Source organism: Borostomias antarcticus (assembly GCF_949987555.1).
Source record: "Borostomias antarcticus genome assembly, chromosome: 5".
Taxonomy (NCBI): Eukaryota; Metazoa; Chordata; class Actinopteri; order Stomiiformes; family Stomiidae; genus Borostomias; species Borostomias antarcticus.
The window spans coordinates 31,192,041-31,205,105 of record NC_140238.1 but is presented as its reverse complement, the minus strand read 5'-3'; the positions used below and the strand labels follow the sequence as shown (position 1 = coordinate 31,205,105).

The 13,065-nt window shown below is 43.5% G+C and overlaps 1 protein-coding gene across 1 annotated transcript; it reads right to left on the bottom strand.

The window, feature by feature from the left end:
- Window positions 1-680: 680 nt before the first annotated feature.
- Window positions 681-10,703, bottom strand: LOC311309393 (metalloproteinase inhibitor 2-like). Its single transcript, XM_084438662.1, has 5 exons — window positions 10,350-10,703; window positions 3,177-3,277; window positions 2,912-3,020; window positions 2,579-2,703; window positions 681-2,182 (listed from the first exon to the last, which is right to left on the bottom strand). The coding sequence occupies exons 1-5, from the start codon at window positions 10,474-10,476 to the stop codon at window positions 1,985-1,987; spliced, it is 660 nt and encodes a 219-aa protein (XP_084294788.1). The 5' UTR covers window positions 10,477-10,703; the 3' UTR covers window positions 681-1,984.
- Window positions 10,704-13,065: the final 2,362 nt, after the last annotated feature.

Sequence of the window (13,065 nt, the reverse complement as noted above, 5' to 3'; positions counted from 1 at the left end):
TCACAAGGACATTCAGGTTGTACATGATATCATTTTGTTGCATGACAATGTATGCGCATTTTAAGTAGGCTACGTCGTTTTTCAAATATGACACATGCGACTTTCGGGGGTTTGAATTGTGCATACTACTGTATGTTGCAGGCTAAAATGGCCAATCGATCTTTGCACTGTCCTCATGGACTATTAGATCCGAGGAAGTGCGGACCTAGTGCTATTATGCCATGTCTCTACATTTGTCTCTGTGTTCCTAAGGAGGGCGCCATTGCCCTCTTTATCTAATATCACTGATAGGCCATCAAGCGTGTGTATTGGAATGTGGTTCTGAAGCCATCAGCAAAAATGAGTAGTCAAACACACGTTGAAGGATTGTTCTAACCTTTTATTTACTTGTTTTTTTCATCTTCTTAAAATACAATACATTTTAAATGACCCAAAAAAAACGTATGCATGCAAAAATATGCCTCTTTACAAAGTCCCATGTGAATCCAGCACGGGACATCTAGCCATTCTCATCTAATTCAAAAAAGATAAGATACAGTCATAAAGAATGGATGCCACGTTCATTTCAAGGATACATCACTTGAAATTGTTTCCAGATGGAAGTTATACTATAGAATGTGCTAAAGCCAAACAATGTAACCAACTATAATTGGTGTAAACATGCATTTTGGCCTTTGCTGGAGTAATTAGAGCAGCTTGAATGGCTATGGTATTTAGCTAGCCTACTGTATGTGTCCTTCATTCACAGAGACCCCTTAATGCTGAGCCCTGTAGTCAGTAAAGTTAAATGCTTTTGAATGCTTCATATAAACACATCAGAAAGATGCTCGATGTATTTGATAAAAGGTCTGATATGAGTGGAAAACTGATTCTTTAGAATGTTCCGATAATGTATTTCTTTATAATCAAAACCATTACAATTTGTATAATAGTAAAATGAAACATCCACCTTCCTTAAATATATATTTTTAAATCTTGTTCAACAAAGCAGTACAAAGAGATAGAAATACATAACCAAGCACACATGACAGGCATCACAGCTGCAATAAGACATAAAATACAAAGTAAAGTCGGAGGATTCAATCCCCCTGTAATCAGAACACACTAAAAAAAACGTGTCTGCTGCAACAACTCTGTTCAAAGTGCACAACTCTATCCAAGATAACAGGTTAAAAGCTACTGTGAATACAGGAAAAATACTGAACGCTTATAACAAAAGCATAGCACTGTGTTGACCTAGACAGGTCTGCCATGTTCATTGAAGGAACATGTAAGGGTTCATTGTAACAAATAGGCAGGTAAATATCACAATAAATGAAGAGTTTAAGCAAATATAGTGATTACAACAATGTGGTCAGTGTGGCCCTCTTTGTAATACCACACTTTTATATTACATTTCCATCCTACTGAAGCAAGAATCATTATCAAAATCATAATGCAAAGACAAAAAAAATCAGTGACTATATGTTTCAGTTGGTTATCGGCATTAAAACTAATCTGAACCACTAGTGTAAAATCAAAACAAGCTACTGCAAAACCACTTCAAGCTTTTGGGTAGGGTGATATTTTGCAGGAATATAATTTAATGTATGATCACAGCAACACAATAAAACAACACTTTGCCATTTATGTTTCAATAACACCTTTGGTTCAGGTAGCTAGCGAGGAATGAATGGCACATGAGACCTGGAAAGGTACATTTAGATTTGTAGTTTCTTTTTATTTTAATCATACAAGTGGTGACAAGTAAGAGCCTTGGACATTTTGGGGTGGTGATCAGTAAGTGCTGTTTTCATAGAATTGTTGCCCTTATACACATTTTTATTTCCTGCAACTAATCAATTTGTATGCCCTTGGTGATATGAACAATTATTTACTGATTCATAAAAAATAATAAAAAATAATTGCTTTATTTATTTATTTTTTAAATTGCAGGCCTCTTCGGTCACGCGGAGCAGTGACTTGTCAGCAGGAAGTTGTCGACTTAGGGGTCTTCAATGTCCAGGAACTCCTTCTTGGGTGGTGCGGATCCTCTGTACCAGGCGCACGAACCATCACTCCTCTTGATACAGGCGAAGTGTTTGGCCTGGGGTCCACTGATGCTCTTCTCAATCACCCAGTCAGTCCACAGGCATTCCTCTGGGGAGTTGATCGCACACGGGATGGAGGTGCAGCGTGTGATCTGTGGGATCAATCATTCACAATTAAGTTATCTGAGCAGGGAGAGAGGCTGAGATAATTAGGCTCTTGCAGTCCTATGCTGTATATGTAACATTGCACATATTTGCTAGACTGACATATAAATACTTTGCTGACACGTCATTTCCCGATGAAGACCGACAAGGTCGAAACATGTCAACATTTTTAATTATGTAAGCCCGATATATTAGAGGCTTTTTACAATTACCACTTCCCTCCCGAATACTTATTTTGAGTGCCTGGATTAACTTTTCTTTTTTGACTTTACTGACACCTCTAGATTATTACACTCATTTCAAATGAGTGAACTGTGGACATGTGGATAGTGAGAGATAGCAAAATAATTACAGTCCCTTTCGCTTTACAATCCCAGTCTTACCTTGCAGTCACAGCCCATTTCATAGCGCTGAGTCAAGCTCTTCTTCTGTGTCGCACTCATGGCCTCCCAAGACTCAATGAAGTCGCACAGGGTCACATGCATTGTTCCATCACTCTCCAGCTTACCTGAAGTGGGAAAATAGATATCCAGCAAGGCATAATAAAATCATAGTGAATTAATAAACTCTTGAGAATTCTGGATATGAGGCTGTAGAGCAAGAGTCTTTTGGATAAGCAATAGTCCAGAGTGGGCCATGATAAAGGTAAACATTTCTCTAGGTTGTCCCATTGAGTTTGTAATGGTGTTGGATGGGTAATGTAGTCTGAGACCCACCTGTGAAGAGGTACTCCTTTTTTCCATTGGTCTCCAGTGTCACTCCACACATTGCTGAGGAGGGGGCCGTGAAGATGGCGTCAATATCCCGGCTAGGACCTTTGAACATCTACCAAATCAAATAGAGGAGAGAAAGATGAGGTTCTGTAGACAGACATAAACATGAGCGCTGCATTGTGCGACCGTATTGAGACATCACTGGATGGATTCTGTGGTTGAAAGTTTCACCATCAGAATAACCCTAAATAAACCTGTAATACAGTACCTTGACCTGTTTGATGTCATACTTGAATCGTTTGATTGGGTTGCCATAGACATCGTTGCCTGAGTCAAACTCGTTGCCTGCAACAACCTTTGCCCTGATCACTGGAAAGGGTACAGAAGAGAGACATGACAGTTGAGAGACAGTGCATTATTACAGAAGAGAGACATTTACAGTGCATTATTGACAAGTCGAGTATCTCCTCGAGAACTTCAAGGAAGGCACACAGCACAATCATTCTGGGCCACTTTCAATGAACAAAAATGACTTGGTGAATTGTGTCTTTTTCTCTTTGTCTAAGCTAAGCTTTGCTTTTTCCGCGTCACTCTCGTTTCAACTTTGCTTTATTTCAGCAAGCCTGCTTGTGCTTTGGCGATCTTCATCTGCAGATTTGGCTGGTGCCAGGTGCTGAGAAGAACACAAGAGTCACGTGAGTGTTTGATCAGCTGCAATCAGAGAGAGAGAGAGAGGAATGTACGCTGCCTGCTCCCAGGCTCCGGAGCCGACACGGGAGGAAACCAGTCAGCGATCTTTGAAAAACGTACCCAGAATGCCCCCTTGCCCTTCTACCCGCCTGCCCGCCTGTCTGCCTCTGGCTGGGTGAAGGTGCTGACATGCACACCTCTCACAACCTCTCACTCTCTCCTGTTATTCTCTGCTTCTCCTAACCCTCTGCTTCAGTCAAAATCGGAGATATACGAGAAGCTTTGCTGGAAGTGGAAAAACAGAGTCAGTGCCAAACAGATGAGCTTTGCTCTGTAGTGGCATACAGCCCGTTCAACAGCCTGCACTTCATTATTTTTCGGACGCATACAGCGACAGTGACTTTATTAGTACTTTAGTATTCATTGCCTGCACATGGAGAGGTGGCAGACACGACTGAGGGGTAACAACTCGTGACTCAAACTAAGGGTGAAGAAGTTCACCTTGATGCTTTCAAAGCCCTGTCTTCAGGCAGGGCACTGACACAGATCAAATCAAATCAAACTTTATTTGTATAGCACACAGGGGACAGGGGTAATGTCAAACAGATGTCCGCTCTCGGATCAAGACATTTTCCCAGGATGGCAGCTGCGGCCTGTCTTAGAGCTGCTACCTTACCAAGTAAGCTTTAGAGGCGCTTTTTATTTTTTGACCAAGGTAGGAGGCTGTGAGCCATATGTTCCCCAATTCGATTATAATACAGGCTTAGAGAACATCTCCTTTTAAGGGTTTAAAAAGTCAACTGCTGAAAGAAGGGAAACGAAGGGAGGGACAGAAAGGGGTGAAGAGAGAGTATACTGGAGAAGTGATTAGAGAGAGACTGTGTACTAGGAGATGGGATTAGAGAGAAAGATGGGGAGAGTGTGTATACTAGGAGATGGGATTAGAGAGAGAGAGTATACTAGGAGATGGGATTAGGGAGAGTATACTAGGAGAGATGGGATTAGAGAGAGTGTACTTGGAGATGGGATTAGAGAGAATGATGGAGAGAGTGTATACTGAGATGGGATTAGAGAGAGTGTGTACTAGGAGATGGGATTAGAGAGAGTGATGATGATGGTGACAGTGTGTACTAGGAGTGATGGAGAGAATGTGTATACTAGGAGATGGGATTAGAGAAAGTGATGGAGAGAGTGTGTTCTAGGAGTGATGGTGAGAGTGTGTACTAGGAGATGGGATTAGAGAGAGTAATAGAGAGTGTGTATACTAGGAGATGGGATTAGAGAGAGTGATGATGATGGTGACAGTGTGTACTAGGAGTGATGGAGAGAATGTGTATACTAGGAGATGGGATTAGAGAAAGTGATGGAGAGAGTGTGTACTAGGAGTGATGGTGAGAGTGTGTACTAGGAGATGGGATTAGAGAGAGTAATAGAGATTGTGTATACTAGGAGATGGGATTAAAGAGAGTGATGGAGAGTGTGTATACTAGGAGATGGGATTAAAGACAGTGATGGAGAGAGTGTATACTAGGAGATGGGATTAGAGAGAGTGATGGAGAGAGGGTGTACTAGGAGATGGGATTAGAGAGAGTGATGGAGAGAGTGTGTACGAAGAGATGGGATTAAATACAATGATGGAGTGTGTACTAGGAGACGAGATTAAAGAGAGTGATGTAGAGTGTGTATACGAGGAGATGGGATCAAAGACAGTGATGGAGAGAGTGTGTGTACTAGGAGATGAGATTAGGGAGAGTGATGGAGAGAAGTAGGACATCTGCATTCTGCAGACAAGGAAAGAGAGAAAGGGAGTGACAGGAATATCAATCACAATGCAGTGGTAGAATTATCCCCAGTAAGTAGGAAGGGGGATGACAGGCTTGCATAGCAAAGTCATATACTAGCACAAACAAAGATATAGTAGAGGTAGGGAGGAAGAGAGAGAGTTACTAGTAGGATTCAGTTCAGTAAGAAGTGCCAAAGACTCCCTGCTCCATCCAGGTTTGCATGCTTTTCCATGTGCATCAGGGCCACTCTCAGAGGGCAGCCATACAGACTCCACATACACACACTCCCAGCCTGGAGCACAGAGTACCTTTTCTCTAGGCCACACACACAGGATGCCAAAGGTGCCCTGGGGATCCCGAACTGCACTGAGTGATCCTTCACAATAATCAAGCAAGCAAGCAACGCAACGCACACACACAAGGACAAACACACACTTTTCCACCCTCGCCGCCTCTCTGAGACACACAGTGCTAGTGTTACGGCTACAGGGAAGAACAGAGAGAGAGAGAAGGGAGGGGATAGAGTCTCACAAAGTCCGTTTGCAGAGTCATTGGTGACCATCTCTTCCCTGGGTGCGCAGGGCCATGCTCAGTGAAGCCAGGAACCACCACTTATCCCCTGCTATTGTAAGAAGGCCTGGTGAAATGGGCCACATGCAGGGCCAGGGCTATGGATTCACGCTCTTGCTGCCTCTCATCGAATACCGACGGTGTCAGTTTTAACCTTGAAAATGAGGGATAGATGTATTCTGTGTCTGTATTCAGTGAATCTCAAGTTGTCAACTGGGCTGTTCTCAAACCGAACTTGAAGCACCACTGACACTCACTAGATGATCCTTCTCCCTGATTCTAAATTCGGACTCACCTAAAATACTTTAAAACAAGAAATGATGCTCAGAGAACAGACCTCTGCCCATGAAGGCTCTGTGTGCGTGTGAGCAGGACATGTTTGGTATTGCTGCATTTGTTAGGTTGAGACCAAATCAGTCCAAACTCCGTGTCTCTGTGACCTTCCCATCTCGAGATATGGCTGTTTTAACCCCCCCCCTCTCATTGACAATGAATATGGGGGAATTCAGAGTCCAAAAAATGAATGGAGGTGAATGGCCGGCCATGTTTGGGCAGTTTGTGGACCCGCCCCGTGATTTGGATCAGCTCTAAAATTGATTAGGTTCTAAATTGGCCCATGCTACACCCCTCCACCGAGTTTCATGAAAAGCGGTTTGGTAGTTTTGGCATAATCCTAGTCCAAGAAATGAATGGAGGTGAATGGCTGGCCTGGCTGTGTTTGGGCTCGTGGACCCTCCCCATGATCCGGATCTGCTTCAGAATTGAATGGGTTGTTAGTTGACCCATGCTATACCCCTCCACTGAGTTTCATGAAAATCAGTCAGGTAGTTGTAACATAAACCTGGTCTAAAAAAATGAATGGAGGTGAATGGCTAGCCGTCTTTGGGCGGCTCATGGACCCGCCCTGTGATTCGGATCCACTCCAAAATTGATTGCATTATAGGTTGGCCCATACTACATCGCTCCACTGAGTTTCAAGAAAATAGGTCAGATAGTTTTGCATAATCCTGCTAACAAACAAACAAACCAACAACGGCTCATGGACCCGCCCCATGATTCAGATCAGCCATGCTACACCCCTCAACTGAGTTCACGAAAATCATTCAGGTAATTTTTTCATAATCCTAGTCCAAAATTTGAATGGAGGTGAATGGGCAAACCAAGAAACGTTTCGTGGACCTCCCCTGTGATTCGGATCCACTCCAAAATGTAAGGGTTTCTAAGATGGATCATGTTAAACCCTTCCACTGAGTTTCATAAAAATCATTCCAGTAGTTTTTGTGTAATCCTGCTAAGAGACAAATAAACATGACACACACCACCAAAAACATTACCCCTCTCCCTGCGCTGTTGCTGGGGCGGAGGTAATCATGACTCACTCACTCACAGAAACACTTCAACAATCAGTCTATGATTTACACAGCCCATTTCCTACAGTCAGCTGATATATTTGCATAGGTTTTAGCACCAAGGGAAATACAATTGTGCCTCATCTCTGAATGACTGAACTGTTCCCAGTAACCATCCATCTGATTTCTTACAGTGGAGATGTTGGAAGAGTGGAGCTGTTATTGTACAAGGACTGCTCTAATGAGTCCCAGGAGGCCTGTTGAGGATGTATGGATGACACACAACATTAGGATCTGAAAAGAGATGCATGTTACGCACTCTCTGTTCAGCACTGCCACTGGCTCTGGCTCCATAACAGTATTGAAACCAAACCACTGGCCTCAAGATGAGGAACAACTAGGCTACAATAGGATAACAGAGCATGTTCACTGGCCCTTAGAATGTAAAACAACAACAACAGCAACAACAACAGGGACAAGTAGAGAAAACTGACAAACAGAAACCATAATGAGTTATGGATTAATGGTGCATTCAAAATCAGTGACCTATGGATTTCCCCCCAGTTTGTGGTCCCTCCAAAGCAGCATGTGTGTTATACAGTGAGGTGTCTTAAAAGCAGCTCAAATATGTCTTCCCATTTAAAGTGTTCTTCTTGTAATTCTTGTTTAACCTGTGGGGACCACAAAGTGACTCATCCTAAAACTCCAGGCTACTAGCTACCAGGCTAGGAGGCCATTGAATGGTAAATGGACTCCACTTATATAGCGCTTTTATCCAAAGCACTTTATAATGGCCTCTCATTCACACACCAATGGCGGCAACTGCCATGCAAGGTGCTAGCCTGCTCATTGGGAGCAATTTGGGGTTCAGTGTCTTGACCAAGGACACTTGGATATGTGGACAGGAGGGACCGGGATTCAAACCGCCAACCCTACGATCATTGGACAATCTGCTCTACCTCCTGAGACAAAGCCGCCCATTTAATGACCCACTGAATGACAAGACAACTGTGTGTGTGTGTGTGTGTGTGTGTGACCCTAACCCTATCAACCTCTAAATGTCAGTTGAACTTCATGAGCAATGACTCTCTGTCCAGAGATAAAAATCATTATAGGAAATGACAATGTTTACTGGACACGGTTGACCAAAGGGCAGAATTGACTGGTCGACTGGCACAGAACCAGGGAACTGGATGTAATTCTCCAGTTCCACAAACAATAAACAGACTAGTTTGAGAAAGCATTTAAGACAATAGGCAAGAGGGATGTGTACACATGCTTGTCCTGTAATTACAGGAGACTGACTCTCCTCTCTGCTTTCCCCTCTCGCGTGTTGGTCTGGCCAACAAGGTAGAACAAAATAATAATAACCATACCAATAATCAGCTAATATTATCATGACTATCTCCCCTTCAAATAAGTGACCTGGCCATGAAAGACTCAATTGAATATTTTTCAGCTGTTTACAAAGCTTGGAGGGGCTGAATTCAGACCAGGAATCCGAGTTCAGCCAGCCTACTTTCCAGCTCCCAAATGGTTTGCGTTCCCTCCTCAACGGCGTTCAGGTACACCCCTTAACTCAGCATTATGCAGCAGACAGTATGATGAGGATAACACATGACATGAGACCGGCTTTCCAGAGCTTCAAGCCCGAGGGAGCGATTTCACATCATGAGGATATAATGACAGATATTTGCTTTTGTTCCATTCCTTATCCTGTTATAATACTGTAGTCTGTTTGAATAGATGGAATTGTTTGTAATGGTGGACCACCACCCTTTAGCCAAAAGAGATATTAGGCAAGAGGTTCAGAGGAGGTCATGTCAGTTATCTGGAGGTTCTAGATGGTCTGATTGCTTTGGAAATGGCATGGTCAGAGAAGAGGAAATTGAATGTCGTCACTGGATTTACTGAAATATTGAGGTGTCTCAAAGATATTGTTTTGCAATATTTATTGCAAACGAATGCGATATAGGCTACTTCTGCGAAAAACCTATTCGGAAAAAGGCGTGTTTAGTTCACAGATCATGAGAGGTGCAGTTGAACTGTCCAAACTGTCTATGCAATTGCCAGTTTAATGAAGCACAAAAGTTCATTTCAGCGAACTTCTATGAAGCTAGGTTCCTAATTCATTTCCAGAAATGTTAGACAGAGGAAGGTGTTTTCTTCTGGAAACATATGGCAGAATTTATGAATAAGTAAACTGTTGTATACATACTGTACATACCACACTCAGTGGCAAGCTCACAACGGAGAAAAAAAAGACGGTCAGCAAACCCCTATTTGAATAGCCAGACAAGTCAGTCCCTGTTGAGATTCTTGTTAGCATAAGTTTATGTAAAGTCAAAGCTGTTGACTGCAGCAGGATTCACAAGGTCATTGGCAAAGAAATATCGAATACAAGTGTAAGGGGTTTCCATTGTTTTGTTTTCTTTAGGTATTAAATTGGGATCTGTAGTTTACACCACTGACCTCACCCTAAAACTCCACATGCTTCCTTGGGTCATCAGAATGAATTTGGCATAGGCTACTGTAGGTTTTTCCACAACAAGCCCTGAACTGGGAGAATTTCTAAAGCTCTCTCTAGCCTGACTAAACTTGAAAGGGGTAAAGAGGAGACATGCAAGATGATCTCATATCCCCTAGGCCTATTAGCTCCCGACCAGCCATTACATCTTTCAAAATTAACTTTTTTTATGTGTGGTCCAGTCATAACACTTGGGTTTAGCGCTAGGTGTTTAGATTGACTGGTGGGAACACATGGACCAGAATAACAGCTTTTTAAAAGAGGTGCGTCTCTTACCAGCAGCATGGAACTATCAAGGCCCAGGTGGTGGAAACTATAGGCTATAGGCTACCTGTAGGCCTGTTGTCCCGAAAATGAAAGTGACTAGCATCACTTTTTAATAAATGGGCCAGTCGACCCATTAATTAAGCATTCCCAATGGGGCGTAGACCAATACAGTCTCGCGCACTTCTATTTTCACACGTGAATTCAAATGGCTGTGTGGAAGTAGGCGACAAAAATACTGCCAATAGGCTACTTACCGACATCTGCATTGCAAAATGCCTGTTGGGGATGCGCAGGGGAGCAACTGCAAGCCTCCGCTATTTCTTCCACCCGCCAAAGGAATAGAAGGACTAGAGTGATGCAACTGCTAACTGTCCAAGTCATTCTTTAAATTATTTCGTCTGCTATAAGGAAGATATTTACAGCAGTCGTGTGACTGAGGAATAATCTACACACTGTAGGCTACAGTAGCTAGACAGAATGCCCTTAAGGTTTTCAAAGAGTCGTAAACTGTGCCTTGCCGGTGAACATCAAAAAAGCTCCACTTGTCAAAGTATGATAGGCATCATGTACGTGTCCACTTCCATTGAAGACTGCACCCAAACAGACACCTCCTTGAAATCTGTTTTCTGCTACGATCGAGAACAGTCTCTTTATATTGCTGTCTGAGCTCCTCCCCCTTTGTAGGCTCAGCCAATGAGCGCTCTGTCAGCGCAGGGATGTTGAATGAGTTGTAGCAATTCAAGTTTAATTTCATCACCAAGATACATAATTGACACATATTTGTTAATATTGTAGCCTATATGTAGTCATCACATTTGTATTCATATTTTACTTCACAAAAGTATTTTGATTATTCTTTGAATTGTTTAGAAGTAGGTATCTTGTAGCCTATTAAAAGATTTTGCACTAGTAAACTATAGTCCCACATGCGGTACATCATGTGCCTTTATGCTGTGTACAATGATTGCCTAGTGTACCATTGCCAAACAGAAATACAGTAGCTAAGAAGAATAAGATACCACAACACATGGAAATAATGGAGGGAGAGAGAGAGAGAGAGAGAGAGAAAGAAAGAAAGAAAGAAAAAGGGAGAGACGGGGAAAGGGGGGGCCTATGGGCAACAGGGGTGACATCATCCCATTAAAGTTAATAGATTCAATCTGGTAGCGATTCCCCCAGCATAAGCTCCCCATATTATCCTCCCTTGCCCCGCCCGACTGAAAGAAAGGGTAGGCCTATGCTATAGTCAAATTCTTTGGGCATTTCTCATCTGCTACTCAGGCACAAAACTGGATGGTCCCTTTGTTGGAAACTTTACCACTGCAACACCACTCCAAGAAAGGAGTCGGGTTTGTGGCCTCAAATGTTGTTTCTGGTCTCAAATGTTGTTTCTGGCCGAGTGGCAGAGATCACGAAGAGTGCATGACGGGGCCTTCCAGTGAATAATGAGCAGGACAGATCAGAATGAGTTGTATCTGCTGTGGTCGCCTTGCTCCACATCTCTGACATCATCGTTGGCTTTAGTCTGTAGGTCCATTGGGTTCTCCAGTCTTTTCCACAATTAAGTATTTTTTGCTGGGTTGCTTTTCCACAGGTCTGTCCTACTCCATGTCTGTACATGGGAGAGGGGGGGGGGGGCTGCATCCCTAACCAAGGTATCTTACTTGTACTTGCTTCAGTCATAGGGAAATCAGATGGTGCTCGCAAGGTAGCAGGTTGTAAAATTCCCTTTCACAAACCAGCATGATTCATCTAAACCCCTGCAATCGTTTGACACCTGACGCACTCAGATGTTGACAACTCATCCAGAAATGTGCTTGGATTAAGCCTGAGGAGTATGTCTGAGCCGAGCATCTGGGATTTAGGGAGCAAATCAAGCCGATGTGAAAGGAAGTGGTAGATCCCAGATCAAATGGGTAGAAATATGCTTTCGTCTCCGTTCCACAGTGTGCCCAAAGCCACCGGGGAACAGTAGGCGTCTCTATTTCTGGGCAAGGCCAGCCACCCCCCTGTCAAAACAACCAGCTTCCTCTGCGCCGTGATGCCGACTGATGTGGTGCACTCGGCTCAGATCACAGCTCTGTCCTGGCCGCCGGTCCTAATCCAGACACCTTCACCTCCTACCCACTCCGACTCCAGCATTTTGATGGCATGAAGCGGACATGTTGTTGATAAACATTTCTCACCTCTTATCGTGGGAAAACATTTGGGGAATTCTGTTGAAGATATGGCTTCCTATGCTTTATTATTAGGCTATTACAGAAAGTCAACAGTAAACAAAAAAACATAGCACAAGAAGTATACAGGCCTGCATTCACTAGTTTATATCTGTTTGTATTATTGAATGGACGTGAGGTTTTCATTTGTACAGTGAGGCTGGACTGAATTTGGCAAAGAATTGCAATGTAAGCAGCTCCTCTGTAGACACACACTACAAGCACCCGGAGGGGTATGGAAATGGTCGGACTTCACCGGCCCAAATTATAGACTCGCAAGGACAGAAATACTCTCTAAAGGAAGTACCCAGCGAGACAGAAAAACGAGGGTCTCATTGTGGGGAATTGTGGGTGCGGTGGCAGTGACCCACATCCTCCCTGATCCTCCATCATTGCTCGTGCAGTTTTGAGAGGAATGGGCTCAACGGTGACCTGAGCACCACCACCCTGCCCTCCACCTCCTCCTCCGCCCTCTCTGTCACTGCTCTGCCTGTTTTTTGCTTCCTTAAATTAGTGCCAGATGTAGCCCACTGGACCCTTCCCACAGTCTTCCATTTATCAGCAAAGCTACATCTCACGAGAGATTTCCCTGACTAAAACACCGGATATGGTTTCCGGCTCGGTATGATGAGTTGGAGTTGGACATTTGCGGTGGCACAGTACATGACTGGGTCTTTCTGCTGTAACCAGGAAGAGCCAGACAGGGTGTTGCCATTAGAGATTTGGGGTCAAGTGGTCTTCAATGTGTGCTATG